Raw genomic sequence first — 23,367 nt, 5'->3', positions numbered from 1 at the left:
GAATCAATAAAGGAAAAAAAAAAAGTGATCATTGTTTTCCATTTTTACTGGGAGCCGAAGGAAGTCATTTGAGTAAGCTACTGAATGCCCTGTTCTTGCTTCTGCCCTGTAGCATTTGAGTATATTTGCCTGTTTTGTCATATTGTTAAATCCACAGGCTTCTCCATGACTTCCAGATCTCTTCCTGCTAGTTTTAATGCTATTATTTTAGTTTTGTTCTTAGAGAAAGATCTTTGTAATAAATTTGTTAGTCTGGTTGCTTAGCAGGTTGCTGTGATTATGTAGCTTGGAACAGATACATTGCCATTTGAAAATCTTGGTTTCCGGCCCTGATTCAGGTACACATTGCATCCAAGCTTGGAACTGAAAGCTTTTTTACTACTACAGCAATCATCATACAAATACAAATGAATAATTCTGTAGCATTTAATAGAAAATATCTTAGTTTATATATTCTTTTGTTCTTTGTGTTGTGTTTTTTCCTTTCTTGCCCTCATAGTATATGGTATAATCTTAAAAACGTTGTAAAATCACTAAACCTTCATAAAAGAGTTCTTCAAATTTTATTTAGAGCATGAAATAAGGACCTAGACTAGAATGTTAAAGGGATGATTAGGTGAAACCTAAGAAGAATCCTTTAATGGTATTTCTGAAGACATTCAGTTTCTAAATGAAATTTGATTTTTTATTGTATTTCCTTGATAGTTTATGTAATATCCAGTTGCTGTCTTTCTTTCTTGACTGTTAAATGAAGATCTTATTTTCTCAAAGTGTTCCCAGTTGAAGTCTATTTGGAGCAGAACTGCTAGTAAGGACTCCATTTTTAAAGTAATATCAGCAGGTCTTTGGGGGGAAATATGAAGCCTGAAATTCACCATACAAAACACAGTAGCAAATGATTTTTCCTTTGCCCTTCTAACTGTGAAGGTGGTATATTGTCTCTTTGATGCCAGAATGTGGTATAACATAAGCCTTTGCCTATACTTAGTATAAATTTATTAGACATAGTCCCTGCACGCAGTCCAGCAGAGAGCACTGCATTACAGAAATAATTCTTGTGCTGCTGAGCTGGCGATTTCCCCACTTAATCACTTGTGTGACGTCATCTGTGCTGTTGGTAGGAAATGTGCTGACCATGTCCTGCGTTTTAAAAGGCAGATGCAACAGGGGTACTAGCTAAAAATGAAATAAAAAAATAAACCTTTAAGTTATCTTGAAGGTCTTCCATGTCCAGAAAGATTAAACTGACAGAAGTGTTATTAATCAATTTGCTTGACTAAGAACCACATTTTGTATTTGGTCACCTAGTAATCAGCTGATATGCTTGTCCCTAATTGCTTTCCTCTCAGCTCTGTAGTGATTGCAGAGTGGAGGAAAAGCAGAAGGCGGGAAGAGGGTATTGTATTTAGAGGTCTGAAATGCTTTTCTAATTTTCAGATGAAGTATTAAACATTCCAACTTTGTTTTTATAATAAGGATTACACAAATTGTTGACTCGTGATTCTTATAATGAATAGTAGCTACAAATGGAAGAGTCCAGATGTTAGTCACTGATGACTATACTGGATTGCAACTGAATCTTTTGTCTGGGGGAGAAGGCAGGACCCCTAATGTATATTTGATTTCTTGGCAGAAAGATGGATACTACGATGCTGAATTTGCGGAATCTGTTTGAGCAGCTTGTACGCCGGGTGGAGATTCTCAGTGAAGGAAATGAACTCCGTAAGTCATTCTGAGCTGACCTGTGTGAAGACAGAAAACAGATTTCAGACTTGGGTTTTATACAAAGCTGAAGTGTATTCCAGTCTGAAAATTGTTTTTTATTTGGGTTACCTAAGAAAGTGATGGGGCCCTGGCTGGCTCGGCTCAGCGGTAGAGTATTGGCCCATGGACCAATGAGTCGTGGGTTCGGTTCCAGTTAAGGGTACATACCTCGGTTGTAGTTTGTCCCCAGCCCTGGTGGGGGTCATGCGGAGGCACCCAGTCAATGTGTCCCTCTCACGTCGATGTTTCTCTCTCTTTTCCTCCCACTCTATCTGAAGATAAATAGAAAAATATCCTCGGATGAGGATTAAAAAAAAAGAAAGTGATGGTCACTTATCAATGGTTAAAGCTTAATGGACACTCATTCTAAATGGTCACTTTTTTCTGTAGTGTTCTTAAATGGGTTTTATCCAGACTTTATTATCAAGGTTCTTTTTCCACTAAATAGTTGCCAGTTTCATTTTTGTACCATGAACTGGGAAAAATCTACTGAATTTTCAAGGATATTGCTTTTTTTTATATATTTTAAGAGAGTAGTAGTTGTCTACATTTTTCATCCTGGGCTTTTCTCAGTGTTCTAAAGAACATTTTCAATCGAGGAGAAAAATGTTACATTTTTTTGAAGGAGGAATTATTCATCCACTTTTACCTACTTCATATATTTGTTGCTTAGTAATAAAGGATTGAGATTGGTGGAGAGCTAGGGAGAAAAAGGAGGTGGTGATAAAATAGTCATCTGTGAAGTAGATTAGTGAGAAAGGAAGGTGGGACTGACTTAAGTGATCTATGTGAATTATTCTGTACCAGCTTCGCTTTGTGTTGCCATCCTTTCCTATTTCATATTTTTATTAATACCTAATTTAGTAAGTGTTGCTCTTAAGTCAACCTCATTGATATAAAAGTAATATAAGAACTATGTCTTAAACTTAAAAAAATATCCCTACAGTATTTAGTATGGCATCTTGCTTAGCTATTCAATATTTCCTTAATTTGATTGATGTTTTTAATAGCTCTTATCCATTTACAGGCCCTTCAAAACAATATTCTATTTTCTCTCTCTAATAGCTGTTGCATGACCCTATCATCTGGTACCAGCTCAGTAACCGTGATGGCATACTAATTAGGCTTCTTTTTGAGATCACATCATTTCAGAGGATGGATTACTTTGGAGTCTAGTGGGGAAGAGTATTGAATAAGAGATCCTAAAATCCAGGTTCATTCAGCAAATATTTAGTGAGAACCTACAGCCTCTAGCACATGTTGAGTTGAGGGAAAGGGGTGACTAAACGGCTTCATGGAGAAAAGGAGGATTTTAGTTGAGTCTTAGATATAGGATAGAATCCCAACACAGAGATAAAAGAGGGCATTTAGAGAGAGCAGAACAGCCTGGTGGAGACAAGAGTGTGTGGGTTTGAGCCCTGGCCGGTTTGGCTCAGCGGTTAGAGCGTCAGCCTGTGGTCCACAGAGACCGAGGTTCGGTTCCCGCTAAGGGCATGTACCTTGGCTGCAGTTTGTCCCTGGCCCTGGTTGGGTCGTGCGGGTGGTGGCCACTTGATGTGTCCCTTTCATGTTGATGTTTCTCTCTTTCTCTTCCTCTCTCTCCCTCCCTCTCTATCTGAATAAAAAAAATGGAAAAATGTCTGCAGGTGAGGATAAAAAAAAAAAAAGAGTGTGTGGGTTTGAGGAAATAGGAGTAAGGAGGAGTGACATACTCAGAACTGTGCTTTTGGAAGGTTACCATGGCAGAGGTGGAGGTTGTATTAAAGGTGGAGGCTGGGAGACTGATTAGGACATGATTGCCAGTGCTCAGGAAAGAGGCAATAGGAGTCCTACCTGGGATAGTGGTTGTGAAGATGGAAATAAGGGGAAACCGATAGAAGAGATTGTGAGAAAAAGATTTCTAGGTGGAGGCAGCGAGCAGAATCTGAGTTTTGACGTCTCAATAGCTAGTGCTGACTTTTAATGGTTATTTCAGTGACTGTATCTATCTGCAAAACAGGAATTTAAATGTCTTTATCTTTTTTATGGGAGTGCTGTGAGGATTGGGGATACAATGAGATACTGGTAGTGAAAATACTTTGGAAGTAATTATACCAAAAAATATACAAGATATTTATTTTTAAAGATAACCTTATTTTACATGTAAATCTATATCTTCCCATTGATTTATTTTATAAAATAGAGGTATGTTTTGTCTCCCTCATAAATCCCTAACTTGGAATGTTGGTTTTTGAGGAACTAAAGAGACTCAATGTTTTCTAGACTCTAGAATCTTCTTTCTGCAACCACCCCAGTCTCTGTCCTTTTCTTTGACCCTCGGAATTATTTCTATGCCCAGGTATCCAGACTCCTTACTCTTGAGTTTCATTATAACTTCATTCTTCTTTCTCCTTTTTGTATAATCTTTTTTCAAGCCAAGTTCAAGGTTACTAAAAGATCAGATGAAGGTTAATTTGTTGTCAATCCTTATTAGAGGATATTTTCCCATTGATATTTAGAGAGAGTGCAGGGGGCAGGGGGAAGAAACATTGATGTGAGAGAGACACATCAATTGGTTGCCTCCCCCATGACCCCAATCAGGGTTGGGGTGGAACCTGCAACTTAGGTACATGCCCTTGACCAGGAATCGAACCCACGACCCTCTGTCTACAGTTTGATGCTCTAGCCACGGAGACAAATTGTCCGGGGCCAGAGTAGAGGTTAATATTCAAATAAAATGACTTTAATAGCCTAGGTATTTTGTTTTCTTTCTTTCCACCAGTCTACATGATTTTTATCTTTATTTTATTATGAGCTGCCTGTTTGGATGTTATTGGTGTGTAAATTAGGAATAAATGTAACAGTATTTATCAGGTGCCTATTGTATGCCAACACCATGCTAGGTTTTTGCTATGCTATACAGTAGGCAATACTGAAGTGTATGTGGTATGGTGCCTATCTTCAAGAAGATTATGGTATTTAAGTTTCAAAGACAGGATTCTTTCTCATGAAACAAGATAATAGAAGTATCAAAATATATGCTTGTGGGAAGTAGAGAAAAATTTAATGTGGAGCAAAAAAATTAGGAAAGGATTCATAGAGCAGCTGGAACTAGAAAAAAGGGTACATGAAGAATAGGTAGGGCATTTCATTTGGAGTACATAGCTTGATCACAGGTGATAAGGCAGAAATGAGCATGGGTCTGTTCTAGGGACAAGCTGGGTTAGCTAGAAAGAGGGTGTTGTATTGCTGGGAGGTATATTGGATTAGATTAGGAAGGTGGGCTTGGATCCCTGGAATTTAAATTTGATCTGAACAGCAATTCTTCATTCATTTTTTCAATGAATATTTAAATGTCTACTATGTGCTAGGTAGAGTGCAAGGCACTGGTGATAAAAGAGCAAAAGAGACCCAAGGTCATTGCCCTTAAGAAGCTTAGAGGGTAGTAGGGAAGATAAAGGGCCCAGGAACAAAGGCTTCAGGAGGAATGAACTGAGAAAACAAGATTTCTGAATTGCTTTAATCTGCTGAATTATGTACCAAATCCTGATTTTTAAAAAAAAATGAATCAAAGATTATCCTCAATTTGATTTAAGGAAATTTCCCTTCTCCTTTTTTAAAATTGCATTTTATAATTTAATATGCACATACTTTTTTAAGAAGCTAGTTTGAATTTAATAAATCTTTTGAATGTGTACTTCATGATAGGGGCTAGTACCAAGTAGAATTGTGATTTACAGACTGGCAAAATAAAGGCCATGTTTGTTGATCTCCAATATCAGAAATTTTCCTGATCTGTGGTCTAAAGGGCCTTTTTGACCTTTCATACCAAACTTAGTTCATAACAGAATTGTATGTAAACATTAATAACTTAGACTAGCCAGAGTGGCTCAGTTGGTTGAGCATCGTCCTGCGCTCTTAAAAGGTGATGGTTTGCCCTGGCCAGTTTGGCTCAGCAGTTAGAGTGTTGGCCTGAGGTCCAGAGAGACCTGGGTTCGGTTCCCACTAGGGGCACGTACCTCGATTGCAGTTTGTCCCCAGCCCCGGTTGGGGTTGTGTGGGTGGCGACCAGTTGATATGTCTCTCTCACATTGATGTTTGATGTTTCTCTCTCTCTTTTCCTCCCTCTCTCCCTCCCACTCTATCTGAATATAAATGCAAAAATGTCCTTGGGTGAGGATTAAAAAAAAAAAAAAGAAGCCCTATGCTGTTCATACACCTTAAAAAGAAAGAAAGAAAGAAAGAAAGAAAGAAAGAAAGAAAGAAAGAAAAGTGTGTTTCTTGTTCTTTATTTTTTGAAATTGAAGTATGACATACATCAGGAAAATGCAAATCGTAAGTGTACTACTTGAGGAATCGCCAGAGTGATCATGGCTAAGAACCAGCTTTGGTTTTTAATTTTCTTCCTTGTGAATCTATAGTGTTGAAATTGTTAAATTTACAAAAGGATATGTTGTGGGTTTTTTTTTTCCTTTAAATTAAGGAAGATAAAAATCCTTAGTAATGTGTTCCAAATTGTTAACTAAACCAGTGTATCATTTAAAACTATTTGAATCATAATAATATATGTATAAATATTTTTGATCCTTGATATTTACGTTGTCTAAGATAACAAGGTCATAATATCTTACTTGCTAAAATATTTTGTTTGCTAAAAACTGAAGTTTTCTTATGTGTAAGACTTGGTTTTTGTAGATTGAATTGGTACCCTCATTTTAATTTGTAAGTTTGAAATTTAGTCAAATTATTAAAATTGTTTTAAAAGGGAACTATACTGGTTCTGTGCTCTAAGGTTAAATTCAAATAGGAAATGTGCCCTTACTACCTAAGAATCTGCTAGCCTTGTGTGAATTTGGCCTAGTTTCAGCTATAAACTGGGTTAGTTTGACCAACAGCAGATGTACACCTTTGACACTTCCTCCATGATACCAGTGAAAAGTGATGCTTAGAGATAGATTGAGGTTAACTAGAAAATAGTAAGGCGTTGTAGAAGAAAAGTCTGCTGATAGCAGATGGTAAGAATGAATGCCACTAGGGTTTTCACGCTTTTAGGTGTTGCCTTGGAAGTGATGCTGTCTTTGCTGACATTTGAAGAGAGTTCATATTCTTCTATCTGTGACTCACCCAAAGCTAGTATGATCTTCTCTTCCTCTGTCTTTCTAACTGGAATGTTTATTTACCCTTCAGGGCAGTGTTAAACAGCAAATTAGCTCTTTACTTTCAAACCAATATTATATAACTGAATGGAATTACAAGCCTAGACATCTGTAATATTAATCTACATCTACTGGAGCATACTACAATAGTTACATTTGAATTTGCTGTTTAATGTCTCTGGCAGTCTCTGGCAAAACAATGTGTGACTCTGAAGGAGGCTGCTTTTGTTTTATAGCTATAACTGTCCTGGTGCGTGACAGCTGCCCCAAAGGTATCCCCTTTTGATTGCCTTCTGTTCAGGAGCTTTTAGTGTTGGTGTTACATCTGGAGCCAGGTGACTAATGAGTTACTTATTCCATGGCAGATGCCACTGGCTAAGCTAAAGTAAGTGGCCTATTGAAACAGGAATGCTCCCCACAAAGCTCTCATCTAGAGTGATGAATGTATATCCAGGATCTGCTCTTGGTTGTTTATAGCTGGATTTGCCCATAGTTTAGCTGGTCCCTTAATTATGTATTTGGAGTAAAAGTAACCAGAGGAGTCATATATACTTTGCTTGGTGCTTGAATTATTAAAGTTTCCCCCCCTTTCTTTAGAATTCATCCAGTTGGCAAAGGACTTTGAGGATTTCCGTAAAAAGTGGCAGAGAACAGACCACGAGCTGGGGAAATACAAGGATCTTTTGATGAAAGCAGAGACTGAGCGTAGTGCTTTGGATGTTAAGCTGAAGCATGCACGCAATCAGGTGGACGTGGAGATCAAACGGAGACAGCGAGCTGAGGCCAACTGTGAAAAGCTGGTGTGTATTGTTTTCTATGCTAGAGCTGTGCTGATTGGGGAGGGGAAAGCATTGTTAATAACGTTGTTCTTATTTTTATTTGTTAATCCTTGCCCAAGGATATTTTTTCCATTGATTTTTAAAAAGAGAATGTGGAAGGGAGGGAGGGATGGGGGGGGCGGGGAACACAGACATCGATGTGATAGAGACACGTCAATTAGTTGCCTCCTGCATGTGCCCTGTCTTGGGCTGGGGATCAAACCTGCAACCCAGGCATGTGCCATCGACTGGGAATCCAGCCTGAGACCCTTTGGTGCATGAGCTGATGCTCTAACCACTGAGCAACCAGCCACAGCATAATATTTTTAATTTATTTTTTATTGATTTTAGAGAGAGAGGAAGGGAGAGAAAGAGAGAAAACATTGATGTGAGGGAAACATTGATCAGCTGCCCCCACACAGGGGATCGAGCCTACAACTCAGGCATGTGCCCTGATCAGGAATTGAACTGGTGACCCTTTGGAGCATGGGACTATGCTCAACCAACTGAGCCACACTGGCCAGGGTCATAGTGTGTGTGTTTTTTTGTTTGTTTTTATTTTTTTATCCTCACCCGAGGACATTTTTTGTTCAGATAGAGAGGGAGGGAGAGAGAGGAAGAGAGAGAGAGAGAAACATCGACGTGAAGGGACACATCGAGTGGCTGCCACCCACACGACCAACCAGGGCCGGGGACAAACTGCAACCGAGGTACGTGCCCTTAGCGGGAACCGAACCCGGGTCTCGGGACCGCAGGCTGACGCTCTAACCGCTGAGCCAAACCGGCCAGGGCTGTTTTTAATTGCTATTTTAGAGAGAGAGAAGTTGGGGGTGGGGGAAAGGAGAAAGAGAAAGAAACATTGATTTTTTTCACCCAATTGTGCATTCATTGGTTGATTCTTTTTTTTTTTAAATCCTCACTCGAGGATACTTTTTCATTTCATTTCAGAGAGAGAGAGAGAGATGTGAGAGAGACACATCAATTGGTTGCCTCTCACACGACCCTGACCAAGGCTGGTGATGAACCATGACGAACCACAACCAAGGTACATGCCCTTGACTAGAATCAAACCTGTGACTCATTGGTCTGAGGGCCGATGCTCTAACTACTGAACCAAACTGGCCAGGGCTCATTGGTTGATTCTTATGTGTGCCCTGACCGTCAATCGAATGTACAACTTTGGTGTATTGGGACAATGTTCTAACCATCTGAGCTACCCAGCAAGGGCCTGATGTTTCATGTTTCCACTTGTCAGATATACTCAGCTTCTTATTCCATATTAAAGAACTAAGAGCAACCTGTCCAGTTACAAATTGTCTGTGATTGGAGCTGAAATTGCAGCTTAGGAATCCTGTTCTCCATAGGTTGAAATTAAAATTTTTTCCTTTCTTATACTTGAAACTACCACTTAATAGATTTCAAGTGAGAATTTAAAGAATTAAATTAGGGGGAAGGGCAGGGAATCCTAACATACTTGGTCTGTCACAAGACATTTGGCCATCTCTAATGCCACCCAGAATATCCTCATCCTTATCTCAATAGCTAGGCACTTTGTTATTAATGCAGGTAAGACAACTCTGTCTTTCCTTCACCATTGCTCTGATTCAAGGTAAGGGACTAGATATATTCAACAAGTTGAGCAATGTGGCTAACAGAACACTTTCATTTTGATGTACCAAGGTGGGTCATGGTACAAAGGAAAGCCTTTACTAAGAAGCACCAATCTGCCCTGGCCAGTTTTGCTCAGCGGTTAGAGTAACGGCCCGCGGTCAAGAGAGACATGGGTTCAGTTCCCGCTAAGGGCGCATACCTCGGTTGCAGTTTGTCCCCAGTCCTGGTTGGGTTGTGTGGGTGGCAGCCACTCCATGTGTCCCTTTCACATTGATGTTTTTCTCTCTCTCTTCCTCTTTCTCCCTCCCACTCTATCTGAACAAAAAATGGAAAAATGTCCTCAGGTGAGGATAAAAAGAAAAAAAGAGGCACTAATCTACCTTGGTACAGTGTTAGATGCCTCAGTAAGCTCATATTGTCAGGTTCTAGTGCATCACAGCTTTGTATCCATTTTAATACATTTTGCTCTACCATTTAGAAAGATGGGTAGTTGCTTTGATATGTAGAAGCAGCCAATAATTGTCCTGATAAAATGATACTAAAGTGCTTTTGCTATGCAAAATCTATTTTGGCACTCTCATTTTGCAATGCTCTGTCCTCTTGGATTAGCAGTTTGATCCAAAAGTCTTGTAGCAGAAACCTCACTGTTCTAGATGGAGCTCATTTTGCCAGTCAGAAATCAGAAACACAATCTGGGCTTGATGTAAATTAATATGCTATTGGTGTAGCAACCTTCCTTAAGGCTCATTTGCATACTGCCATATTTTAATGTCTTCTGGTCTGCCCATCCCATAAATTTGAGGTGAAGCTTTCTCCCCTGGTTAGTTAGGATGTTTTACTCTGCTTTGGTCTGTAGGAAAGACAGATTCAGCTGATCCGAGAGGTGCTCATGTGTGACACATCTGGCAGCATTCAACTAAGCGAGGAGCAAAAATCAGCTCTGGCTTTTCTCAACAGAGGCCAACCATCCATCGGCAATGCTGGGAACAAAAGGTAGGGGAACTGCATCTGTTGTTATCTGATCATGAGCAACACAGCTGTCAGAAGTTCTTGTTATCTGAACTCTTAAATAAACTGATTCTGGAATGTGTGCTGAATAAAGCAGAAACAACTTTGGGAGGAAGGGAGGGTGGGAAATAAAGGCACAGAGGCCTCCCTGTTTGTTTGTTTGTTTATTTATTTATTTATTTATTTATTTATTTATTTATAGGGTGTTGTTTCACCATGGGTAAAATTTTTATGTTGGTGCTAAATTGCACATCAATAACCAATCCTGCAGATTGCTAAGAACCGTAAAGGTGAAAGTGGCAGTTCAGCAATACTTTCAGTGTTTACTCTCCAGAGAGCTCTTGTAGCTCTTCTGGTTTAGAAAGGCCTTCTGTGAGCCAAGACCAGGCAATGATTTTGTTTCTACTGCATCTCTCTTTAAAATAGTCCCAACCAAGCTTTGAATTTAACACCCCCAATACAATATGTAGGGAAAGGTCAGCACTCTTAGAGCTATTTATTTTGTTGCTTGTTTGTTTTATGGGGAATCTTTATAACTAAGAAGATGTACAGGCTTAATTTCTTAAAAAGCTTATGTTTGGTAATACCTCTCTCTTGTAGAAAGCAACCACAATTGGGATCAAATTAAACTTCATTCTTCTGCCTTGTGAATTTTTAGTAGCCTTTAGTACAAACTCAGTAGGGAATAGAACCCATACCCCTGACTGTAATTTTCAGCTGTAGTTATAAGGCCTTTGCTGAAAAAGCAACCTTGTTGCATGTGGACTAGTGCATGAAACCATAAAAAGCAACCCACCACGGCCAGGGTCTGAGTTTGGAGTTATCTCCAGAGGGAAGGCATTTCTGTGAAATTGCTGACATACCTGACCTGTTAGGTAACTTGTTCTGGGTGTTGGTGGATTTTACTTTCTGTGTCTAACTTTGTGTTCTGTGTCTAACTTTGTGTTCTGTGTCTAACTTTGTGTTGTTTCACTCAATAGACTGTCAACCATTGATGAATCTGGTTCCATTTTATCAGATATCAGCTTTGACAAGACTGATGAATCACTGGTAATGAATATTTACTCTCTGAGGATTATTTATATTTCTGCCCCCTCAGGAATATCTCTGCTGTCTTTCAGGAATTCCTTTATTACTGTGTTATTAATTGACGGGTTATAGATACTGAGCTAGCATTTTAAAATATAAATGCACACAAACTATAAGAGACCGACTTACATATATTTTTAGTTTCTGGAAGTGAGACTATAGAATTCAGGATTTGGCACGAGGTTAAATTTGTTTAATGGATTTGTGAGCTGCATATACTAATTGATTATATCTTGACTTATTAAAGCTCCACCTTTAAAAAAATTTTTTTTTTCTTTATTGATTTTAGAGAGAGAGGAAGGGAGAGGAAGAGAGAGATAGAAACATTGATGAAAGAGAACATTGATTGGCTGCTTCCTCCATACCCCCCCAATGAAGATCAGGCCCACAACCTGGGCATGTGCCCTGACTGGGAATCAAACCAGCCACCTCTTGGTGCATAGGTCGATGCTCAACCACTGAGCCACACTGGTCAGGCTAAAGCCCCAGCTTTAATAAAAAAATTAGCAAGACTCTATTTAGGCAGGGCTTATTCATTGCTCTTGGGGAGAATAGACTTGTGCCTTATTTCTGAATTAGTTTGGTTCTTAAGGGAAACTTAGTTATACTTTGGAATCAGAGGGAAAAACCAGTGCTCTGGAGCCTCAGCTAGAAGCCTGATGAAAATCTAAACTCTTTGTTACCCTGCTTTTTGTAGGGCAGCACCCTTCTCTTAACTTCTGATGGTGTTTCTGTGTGAAAGGTCATCTGATATTTCAATCTTTGATGTTCAGGAAACTGGTAGTTTATTGGTTTTCCTGAAGCTAGCAAATAAACAAATCAGGAGGTTATTGGAGGTTGGTTTTCTAATGATAGCCAAACAAGTGACAACTACTTGTTACATGGGCTAGGAGTTTTCTGTCCAAATTCAGTGTTTGATTAGGGAAATAATTGCCCTTTTATAAATATAAATATTTGGTATCACCTTTTTGAAATAAGGAATGATATAGAATAGGTCTGGGATATATAATAAAACTAAAACATACTATTAGCTGATTTTGGAGCTAGACCTATGCTATGATACCTGTTGTAACTGAAGCTGAATCAAACATCCAGTAGCTAAATTATTTGACCATGAATTGGAGATATTAAATTTAGTTAGCTAAGCTACAGTTTGCTATATACAATTGTTTCTGGATTTTGTGTTTTCAAGGATTATCAGGAGTAAGGAAGTCACAGGTAGCTACTAAAAATGCTTAAAATAAGTGAAGGGAAGCTAGACCACAGTAAAAGATAATTATTCAGTGGTGAATGTCTTTTTGGACCCAAGGTAGAGAGATGATTGAGAGAAATAAAACCTAAACTAGGACTTTCTAAGTGGCTATATTGTACAGAACATCTCATTAGACAATAGCAATCCCTTAAGAGGAAGAATCACATCCAACACAATCAGTATAGTGCCTAACATTCTCTAAGTTCTAAAACCAATTACAAAAATAATCAGAAACAAAGGACCAGGCACTGGAGATAATCATGACAGAAGTTGATTCTTTAACCTTTTCTTGCCTCTGTGGTATTGATTCCTGATTCTATTATAATAGCTTCAATTTTGGAAAGAAAACATGTTAACTTACTACAGCTCAGGCTACAATACCTGAGCTACCCCTCCCCACCTTCTTCCTCTCCTCAGATTGTAAGTTAGGGAGTCTGACTCAAGAAGCCTTTAAAGTTCTCTGTAAGTTAATTTGCACAGGGTTTAGGGAGGCCTAACCAAAGAAATAAATTAATACAATGTAATTGTCAACAGGATTGGGATTCTTCTCTGGTAAAAACATTCAAACTGAAGAAGAGAGAAAAGAGGGTATGTATGTTTTTTTTTTTATCCTCACCCAAGGGCATTTTTTGATATTTTGTTCAGATAGAGTGGAAGGGAGAGAGTGAGAGAGAAACAGCGATGTGAAAGGGACACGTCGAGTAGTTGCCACCCACACAACCCAACCAGGGCCGGGGACAAACTGCAACCGAGGTACGTGCCCTTAGCAGGAACCGAACCCGGGTCTCTGGGAACCGCAGGCCGACGCTCTAACCGTTGAGCCAAACCGGCCAGGGCTGTATGTTTTTTTTAAAAAATAAAGTAACAGTAAGAGAGTTTTCTCAGGAAATTCTGCCACAATATTGCATTTCTTACATGTTACTCAAGGCATTGTTAAACACGTTCCAAATGAATCCATACTGGGGGTAGTATTGATGTTCCTTGAAGTAGTAACTCCAGACAGAATCCTATCCCATTTTACTGTTCTGGGCTGCTCACACTTCATTCATCATGTAGGAATGGATATACCTAAGTTTGTTTTGAGTTGTCATATGAATTTTTATGCAGGACTTCCTGTGCTCTAATACAAGCTTCATATGAAATGTGTGTATAATGGGATATGCAGAGATCTATCTGTGTGTTCTTGTTTAGGACACTTAATATGTTTCCAAAGACTTCATGTCCTTAGATAGGATTACAGCTTTACTTTCTCTGGTGCTGTCATCTCAATTTTTCCAAAGCTTGCTTGTTTCTTCAAGGGAATTGAAGGCATTTTTGTGTTAGTACAACTTAAGCTTTGTGTGGAAATAGACAATGAGAAAGAGCATATTGTTTATTATTTACACAGCCCTGTAACCTAAGACTTGGGTCTAAGTTGTCTAATGGAATTAGTTTATATTCTGTGCTTCAGATCCGCTTGGCACTAAAGTTGTTGGTGTTTGCCCCCTCTCTAGCGCTCCAATAGCCGGCAGTTCATTGATGGTCCCCCTGGACCTATAAAGAAAACTCGTTCTATTGGCTCCACAGCAGACCAGGTAAGAACAGTCAGGTCAAGAGAACTGTGGTCTTGAACAAAGATTAGTGGCCCCAAGCATTAAAAATTCTGAGTTAAGCCCGGCTGGTGTGGCTCAGTGGATTGAGTGTCATCCCATGGACTGAGAGGTCCTAGTTTGATTCCTGGTCAGGACACATGCCTGGGTTGTACCTCGATCCCCAGTGTGGGACATGAAGGAGGCAGTCGATTGATGTATCTCTCTCACATCGCTGCTTCTTTCTGTCCCTTCCACTCTCTCTAAAAAAATCAATAAAAACATTATTAAAAATGTATTTAAAAAATTTGAGTCAACATTGCAGTATTATTTTGAGAGAGATGTTGGTGAGAGTTTTTTATGTAACAGGATTCTTATCATCCATATGAATAGAATTAGTCTGATTAAGTAAACTGTCAGTTTTGTGCTTGATTCTTAGTTGCTTGTTTAGGAAACTTAAATGTATACCCCTGGGGCCTGTATTTCTGTTCTAAAGTATAAGATTTTGACTTAATAAGTGATTTGGGCTGGGGCCTTAAGTCCTGACAAAGACCCAGGAATTTTTCAAGTGCTCCAAAACCCTATAGTGGAGGGGAAATTAGATTCAGATGTTCGTCCTTCCCTCATTATAACTTTTGTTTCAGGGGAATGAATCTATAGTTGCAAAAACTACAGTGACTGTTCCCAATGATGGCGGGCCCATTGAAGCTACTTCCACTATTGAAACTATTCCATATTGGACGAGAAGCCGAAGGAAAACAGGTCCACTGGGTTATGGCTGAATTGCCTGTGTAAACAACTGGTGGGGGATGAATGTATTGGGTAGTTGCTTACTGCTGTTTGCTGATGGCCAGAACACTGTAAAGCTCTGTCCTAGATTGTTAGCCTGACCTGTGCCACTAGTGCATAACTTGTTATTCTTGATCTTTGTGTGTGTGTGTGTGTGTGTGTGTGTGGCCATTATATTCACTCCTGATTATGGTTACAGATTACTGGTTATTTACCGATTATATTAAAATTTGGGTTAAAATTCAGAAGGAACAAAATACTTAAGACTTAAGGTTAAAGTTGCTTGTTTTCTAGGTGTTTTACAGCCTTGGAATAGTGATTCCACCTTGAGCAGCAGACAGCTGGAGCCAAGAACTGAGACAGACAGTTCCGGCACTCCGCAGAGTAATGGGGGGATGCGTCTCCATGACTTTGTCTCTAAAACGGTAAATCTGTGATTGCTCCTCCTTCTTTTGGGCACCTTTCATTTTTTAATTGTGAGAGTGATATATACCAGGAACAAATTTTAATACTTTAGTGTTATAAAGTTAAATGTCGAATTTCCTTCTTTTTTTCAATCCCACTCTGTAGGGGTCACTACTGAATTACAGAAAGTGTGTAGCTTTCCATTCTGGGAGTAATACTAAATTCAAAAACAGCAATTTTTCAGAAGCAGTTTGTACTTCTTAGTGATACATATTTATGCTTTATGCTTATTAAATAATAGCACATTTTAACTTTGTCCCATTTGATTTCCTTATAAAAACCCAAACAGCCAGGCCAGTGGTTGAGCGTTGACCCATGCACCGGGAGGTCGCCGGTTCAATTCCTGGTCAGGGCACATGTCCAGGTTGTGGGCCAAACTCCCAGTAGGGGGCATGCAGGCAGTGACCAATTGATGCTCTCTCTCATTGATGTTTCTATCTCTCTTTCCCTCTCCCTTCCTCTCTCTCTAAAAATAAATAAATAAAATAAATAAATCCAAACAAACTCAGGCTCTGAGGAGTTAACTGATTCATTTGAGCCACATGACAGTAAGTGGCATAGATATTATGGAGGTTTTCTGACTCCTTGTCAACAAGTTCTTTCCACTACTGTATACTCACTGTTCCCTTCTAGCTGATGCCCTTATGCAAATTACTTAGCCTCTTTTTTCTTAAACAAAACAAAACCTATTTTATAGGATTATTGGGAATTACATAAGCAAACATATAAAAGGATTAGAAAGTTAATCAGCACATGCTAAGTGCTTAATGTTGGTTGATGATGTTGATAATTTTCTAATTCATACCATTCTGTTCCTCTGCCCTATTTCATCCTCAGGTTATTAAACCTGAATCTTGTGTTCCATGTGGAAAGCGGATAAAATTTGGCAAGCTGTCTCTGAAGTGTCGAGACTGTCGTGTCGTCTCTCATACAGAATGTCGGGACCGCTGTCCCCTTCCCTGCATTCCTACCCTGATAGGAACACCTGTTAAGATCGGAGAGGTACAGTCTATGGGAAGCGTCATTGTGTTATGGCTTCTTGGCTTTTCCAAAGCTGAATGTCAGTTTTTGTTCTAAAATTAGTGATGCTACGTGTGTTTTCTTCCATGAATAATGAATAGAAATGATAAAGTGCTAACTTGCAGCCAAGTCCTGTTTGGATTTGTCTGTTTCATAACCTTTCTAGACCAAACTCCTCTTCTTTTACCTGTCGTCCTTTTCCCTTTCTCTCTCCTTCTCTACTTCCTCCCTCTCTCCCTTCTTTCCATTCTCTCCTTCCCCTACCTTTTCTCTTCTTTCTTCCTCTCCCCACCCCTCCCCTCCCCATCCTATCCTATTTTGTAAAATTTGAAACATATACAAAAGTAGAGAGATTAGTGTAACCAATCCCTGGTTTCTGTCATTCCAGTTCCACAGTTGCTAATTCATGTCCACTTTTTTTTTTTTTAATCCTCACCTGAGGACATTTTTCCATTTTTTGTTCCGGCAGAGCGGGAGGGGGAGAGAGAGAGAGAGACATTGATGTGAAAGGGACACATCGAGTGGCTGCCACCCACACGACCAAACCAGGGCCAGGGACAAACTGCAACCGAGGTACATGCCCTTAGCGGGAACTGAACCCAGGCCTCTCTGAACTGCAGGTCGTCATGTCCAGTCTTGATTTATCAATATTTCCATCTCTTCCTCCTGGCCCTGTCCAGTAAATTATTTTGAATCAAATTCCAGCCAACATATAATTTCATCTATGAATATTCTTTCTTTTACGTTGGAGATATTCCATACAAGGCTTTTAAGATTAGGTTGCTTATTTCTAAAAATTGATTCAATTCATTAAGAAGGTATTGTACCATCAACATTAGCAAGAATCAAAGCAAAATGACTAAGCTACTACCCAGGCCCCAGTAAATCAAATGTTATTTTTCCTTAATCTTAAGAATTCTTACCTGTGCAAAGATTTTTTTTAAACATTTTTTCTGTACTCTGATATAGTACAATGGAGTTCTCTCCTATATGTAGGTTTGTGTCACAAGCTATTGACTTGTATTAATTTTCCTTACTAAGAATAATTTGAAAGTTTTATTTTTTATTGTTGAAGTATTACAGATGTCTTTTTTTTTATTGTTGAAAGTATTTAAAGGTTTTCTTTTATAAAGTAACAAATTAGTTTATATTAAAGGCCATACCTGTAACCTCCTTGCTTGTTTTCTGATGCCCTTGAGTAGAAGAGAAGCAAGGTCGCAGTTGTAACTAGTGGTTTTATTACTTGTTCATGAAGAGTGTGGTATCTGTGAGCATAAATCAGTCCTGGTGTGGAGGCAGGAAAAATAATTGAGTGTGTCTGTTCTAATATATGCGTTGGAAATAGGAATTTAAAAGTAGACTTGATGTCCCAGCCTGAGTATTAATCTGGAGATGGTTTTGCCCACTGGTCTAGATATGCTGGTTTAAGTGGTAAAAATGATAACTTAAAATTTTCCCTTTTCAGGGAATATTGGCAGATTATGTGTCCCAGACTTCTCCAATGATTCCCTCCATTATTGTCCACTGTGTAAATGAGATTGAGCAGAGAGGGCTGACTGAGGTAAGCGTGAATATAGGAGAGGGTGGATTTATTACTTGTGTTAATAGTTAGGAGCTTTTTAACTGAAAGTGTGATCTTGATAATAGACAGGCGTGTATCGGGTATCAGGCTGCGACCGGACAGTGAAAGAACTGAAAGAGAAATTTCTCAGAGCGAAAACTGTACCCCTCCTCAGCAAAGTGGATGACATCCATGCTATCTGTAGCTTCCTGAAAGACTTCCTTCGAAATCTTAAAGAACCTCTTCTGACCTTTCGGCTGAACAAGACCTTTATGGAAGCAGCAGGTAAGGGCAGGTCTTAATACTTGAGTGTGAATCCCATGACGGGTGGGAACTTTTGACTCTTGTTTGCAGTTTTATCCCCACCTAGCAAAGTGTCCAAAACATAGTAGATACTCAAATACTTTGATGGATAAATAGCTGTATCTGTGTTGCCCATGCCTGTTCTCTTCCTGTCTAAACTGTATAGGGCTCTAACAGGGTTTTTTTTGTTGTTATTTGGTCAAGTTTTAGATTGGCCTTTTGAACTTGGAACCATCTTTAATTCCTTTTGCTCACACGCCATATATAATCCATTGGCAAATCTTGTCCACCCAGGTCTTGTAAAATACAGTTTTGTTTTTTAAAAAATATTTTATTTTTATTGATTTTAGAGGGGAAGAGGGAGGGAGAGAGAGATAGAAACATTGATGAGAGAACAATTGGCCGCCTCCTGCATACCCCCCCACCCCAAGGATTGGGCTCACAACCTGGGCATGTACCCTGACCGGGAATGAACCGGTGACCTCTTGGTGCATGGGTCGATGCTCAACCACTGAGCCACACCAGCTGGGCATTTCTAGAGTCTTATGCCAAAGATGTTTACATAGCTCTTACATCACAACACATTCCCTCTGCTCAACTACTGAGCCCCACCAGCTGGGCACTACTATTGCTGTTTTTAACATCTCTCATCCTGGACTGATGTAAGACCCTCCTGATTTGCTCAGTGGATTAAGCGTCGTCCCATGGACTGAGAGGTCCCAGTTCGATTCCCGGTCAGGACACATGCCTAGGTTGTGGGCTTGATCCCCAGTAGGGGTTGTGCAGGAGGCAGCCGACCAATGTATGTCTCTCCCATCGATGTTTCTATCTCTCTCCTTTCCTCTCTAAAAAAAATCTATAAAAACATATTAAAAAAAGAAAAAAGAACCTCCTGATTTTCCTGTTTCTGCTCTTACCCTCTGTGGTATGATCCTCATAGAGTAGCTAGAGTGGTTCATTTAACAGTTAAATTACATGATGTCCCTTCTGTCCTCAGTGTCTTCCAATGGCTTCCCTTCATTCGCAGAATAAAATCCAGTCTTTAGCATAGCCCTTAGCAGAACCCTACATGATTTGGCTCCTGGTTATGTCTCCAACATCATTTCCTTTTATACACTTCCCTTCTTTCTTTCCTCCCCAGTTACAGTGGGATTCTTGCAATTCTTAGAACGTACCAACCCTCCCTGAGGCCTTCACATTAGTTGTCTCAGCCTGAAATGACATTTGCATGATTTGCTTTATTTCTTTCAGATTTCTTTTTGGATATCTTGTTCACAGAAACATTTCCTGACCACCTTGTCTAAAATAACAGCCCATTTCTTTTTAACTTCTTGCCTGCCTTATTTTATTACATGTAGTACTTCCTGGTAGATATTTGCTTTGTGACTAATTTCTCCAATAGTACCTGGCACATAGTAGGCCCATAAACATGTTTTATGAACAAATACCTTCTTGAGAATTGTAGTCATAGCAGTTGTATGTCTGTCTTCCTGGCACATGGGTTGCTAGCTGCTTTCCCTAACTGCAAGAGCTGTTTTTTTAAAATTTCTGATTTCTAATATTGAGCTGTTGGTCAAGTATCCTGCTTGTTAATGAATCTTGAGTCTGATGTAGTCATGAACCTAATCAGAAGTTTCGGAAGCTTACTGTATAGAAGAGACTTTGTGGTCGATAACTTGGAAGCCCGCTGTCAAGGGAAAGAAGTCTTAGGCCTCTTGGTGCTTTCTTTTCATTTACAGAAATCACAGATGAGGACAACAGCATAGCTGCCATGTACCAGGCTGTTGGTGAACTGCCCCAGGCCAACAGAGACACATTAGCTTTTCTCATGATTCACTTGCAGAGGTGAGTACAGCAAAAAGTTGTTTCTGGGAGTTAGGGAATTTTCCAAGGGAAGATAACGTGGGTTGTGTGTTAAGGAGGTAAATTGTTTTCTTATAGAAATTATATTTTGGCCTGTGTTTGTTTAAGTGGAGGAGCAGCTCTTCTAATTTAATGCTTTTTTGCTTAGAGTGGCTCAGAGCCCAAACACTAAAATGGATGTTGCCAATCTGGCTAAAGTCTTTGGCCCTACAATAGTTGCCCATGCTGTGCCCAATCCAGATCCAGTGACAATGTTACAGGACATCAAGCGTCAACCCAAGGTAGGCAAGTCTGTATAACTTGTGTGACATGATAACATGAGACTGGTGAGAGATAAGCCCTGAGATTTGGAAGTTTGCTAAGATATTTGGTGGCTTTTAGGTGGTAGAACGCTTGCTTTCACTGCCCCTGGAATACTGGAGTCAGTTCATGATGGTGGAACAGGAGAACATTGATCCAGTGCATGTCATTGAAAACTCAAATGCCTTTTCAACACCACAGACACCAGATATTAAAGGTAAGGCCTAAGTTGTGCTTTTTAAAGGACCTGACTTCCCTCTCCGGTTTTGGTCATATGCTCTCTCCCTGTCTGAACTAGAGTTGTTTGAAATTCATATTCTTCAATAAAAATTCATTCTGAGAATTCTAACATTAAAGAATTTATACAGTTCTATCCTGTCCCCCCCACCACCACTTTTTTATGTTCTTTACTCATGGAAATTAAAAAGTATATAGATATAATATTAATGCATATGTAATTTATTCTTATTATGTTTTCTGATATGTTTTACCCCCTTGATTTTTTAAAAGCTTTGCCTGTTTGTTTTGCATCAGAAATGTATGAGGCTGGTTTCATTCCATCCTTACTGGCACTGGAGACCTGTTCTTTCATCTTAAGGGAGCATACTATTTTTTTCTAGTATAGGTAGATATGTGAAGCTTGGAGTTTGAGAATGGCCTAAATCAGGAAGTGAATGTCAGCAATTCATTGTGCAGTTGCCTGCATAGCTCAGAGATACACGGGTATGTCACATGATGGCAGAAATGATCTCTAGGTCTTTAGCCTTAGCTCTTAAGTGTTTTACAGAGATTTCAGCTTAAAACTGGCCACCTACAAGGGCGCTTTCTTTTTCTCCTCTCCTTTAAAAATATGTCTTAACTTTGATTGAAGTGAGTTTACTGGGGCCTGTGACCACTCCTGAGCATCAGCTTCTCAAGACTCCTTCATCCAGCTCCCTGTCACAGAGAGTCCGCTCCACCCTCACCAGGAACACACCCAGGTATGCAGATTTGGCCTGCTTAGGAAAATACGTTTCTGTTCCCTTAGATTTCTTTCCCATCATACTGAAGCTAATAGAAAGATTGAATTAGCTGTTAGCTGGTGACTAGACTTTAAAAGGAAACCTGGAGCCTTAAGGATCCCCTTTTTATTTTTATTTTTTTAAAAATCCTCACCGAATATACATATATATATATTTATCCTCAGCTGAGGACATTTTTCCATTTTTTTGTTCAGATAAATTAGGAGGGAGAGAGGGGGAAAACATTGATGTGAAAGGGACACATCGAGTGGCTACCACCCACACAACCCAACCAGGGCTGGGGACAAACTGCGACCGAGGTACGTGCCCTTAGTGGGATCCGAACCCGGGTCTTTCTAGACCACGGGCCGATGCTCTAACCGCTGAGCCAAACCGGCCAGGGCACCCGAGGATATTTTTCCATTTATCTTCAGATAGAGTGGGAGGGGGAAAGGGAGAGAGAGAGAGAAACATAGATGTGGGAGAGGCATTGATTGGTTGCCTCCTACATGACCTCTACCAGGGCTGGGGACAGAACTGCAACTGAGGTACGTGCCCTTGACGGGAATTGAATGTGTGACTTTGGTCCATGGGCCAAGGATCTAACCGCTGAGCTAAACCAGCCATATTTTACCATATTTTATAAAATACTTTTTTCAGTTTGTTCTCTTTTTCTTTAGATTTGGGAGCAAAAGCAAGTCTGCCACCAACCTAGGACGACAAGGCAACTTTTTTGCCTCTCCAATGCTCAAGTGAAGTCACGTCTCCTGTTACTTCCAGCATTTACTGACTGCTAGGAAGGGCGCACCTGTACTCTCTGCAGCCTCCTGTACTCGTTACTACTTTTAGCATTCTCCAAGCTTTTAATCAAGTTTAATTGTGCATGGGGGTTTTATTAAAACTATATATATCTTCCTCCTTCTCCTCAAGTAATGTAATATCAACACCTTGTGCTGTCATTGGGAGCTTTTAGATGGGAGCTTTTTACAGGGGTAGAGGAGAGTATGGAATTCATTGTGATTTGGGGGGCCAAGGGGGGCTCGTCCTTTTGGCTTAAAGTTAAATCCTGCTTATGGAGTGACCTTTCTCTGGTGTTATGTAGAACTTATTTTCATGAGACAATGACAGCAGCCCTACCTCTTTAGTAAGATTGAGTTGTCTCAGGGTGGGAGGTGGGAGGGCAGGGTAAAGACTGGTTTGGACAGAGGATTTAGGATAGCTCCTGAGAACTTGGATGTTTCCCTGCCCCTGTGATGAACTGGAGCAATAACATGGAACCTTCATAAAAATGGGATGGGGTGAGGACAGAACTAGTGATGGGTATATGCTCACCTTTAATTTGGATTGATTAGGTTTAATAGTAAGTGGTACGCCATTGTAAAAGTGACACTACAATTGTATTTATCTCTAATGGGCCTCTGGCTGGACTTTGGGTTTGGTTGGGGTCAAGGCCAGCTCATAAGTTGAATTCATTCTGACACTTGAGCCCCGCCTGTCCATTGGAGCCGTAGAGGTCAGTATGCTGTCTGTTTGGCACCTCAACTAACAATTAAGAGTAGGCTACAGGGGAGATTGGCATTATTTTGTATGGCAAGAAAAGCCACAGTCATTTTGTCTTTGCACTTTTGGATGCTTAAATCTTCCTGTGTAACATAGCCACATCTAGATAAATATGAGTGTTTTCTTTTATTAAAATTATTTCCAATGTCTATAAAAATGCTTTCTTCTGTAGAACGTTTATGACCCATATAGACCCTTGTCTGTAAAACACATATTTGGAATAATATTTGGAAAAAAGTAAATAGTTTTTTCACAGTGAA

The 23,367-nt window shown here is 39.7% G+C and overlaps 1 protein-coding gene across 8 annotated transcripts; it reads left to right on the top strand.

Moving 5' to 3' along the window:
* RACGAP1 (Rac GTPase activating protein 1) lies at positions 1-23,367 on the top strand. Of its 8 annotated transcripts, XM_036252115.1 has the most exons (19): positions 12-72; positions 265-338; positions 772-808; positions 1,634-1,722; positions 7,497-7,699; positions 10,185-10,321; positions 11,317-11,386; positions 13,212-13,265; positions 14,171-14,251; positions 14,890-15,007; positions 15,329-15,459; positions 16,337-16,501; positions 17,985-18,080; positions 18,167-18,365; positions 20,123-20,228; positions 20,395-20,527; positions 20,628-20,763; positions 21,418-21,526; positions 22,228-23,367. In XM_036252115.1, the coding sequence occupies exons 4-19, from the start codon at positions 1,638-1,640 to the stop codon at positions 22,301-22,303; spliced, it is 1,899 nt and encodes a 632-aa protein (XP_036108008.1). In that variant the 5' UTR covers positions 12-72; positions 265-338; positions 772-808; positions 1,634-1,637; the 3' UTR covers positions 22,304-23,367. The 8 variants fall into 8 exon arrangements, 6 of the variants coding, with proteins under 6 accessions (XP_036108007.1, XP_036108008.1, XP_036108009.1 ...); XM_036252116.1 differs by lacking the exon at positions 265-338; XM_036252113.1 differs by lacking the exon at positions 772-808.

The sequence above is a fragment of the Molossus molossus genome, unplaced genomic scaffold (assembly GCF_014108415.1).
Source record: "Molossus molossus isolate mMolMol1 unplaced genomic scaffold, mMolMol1.p scaffold_m16_p_10, whole genome shotgun sequence".
NCBI classification, from domain to species: domain Eukaryota; kingdom Metazoa; phylum Chordata; class Mammalia; order Chiroptera; family Molossidae; genus Molossus; species Molossus molossus.
This window is presented reverse-complemented; position numbering and strand designations above follow the sequence as displayed.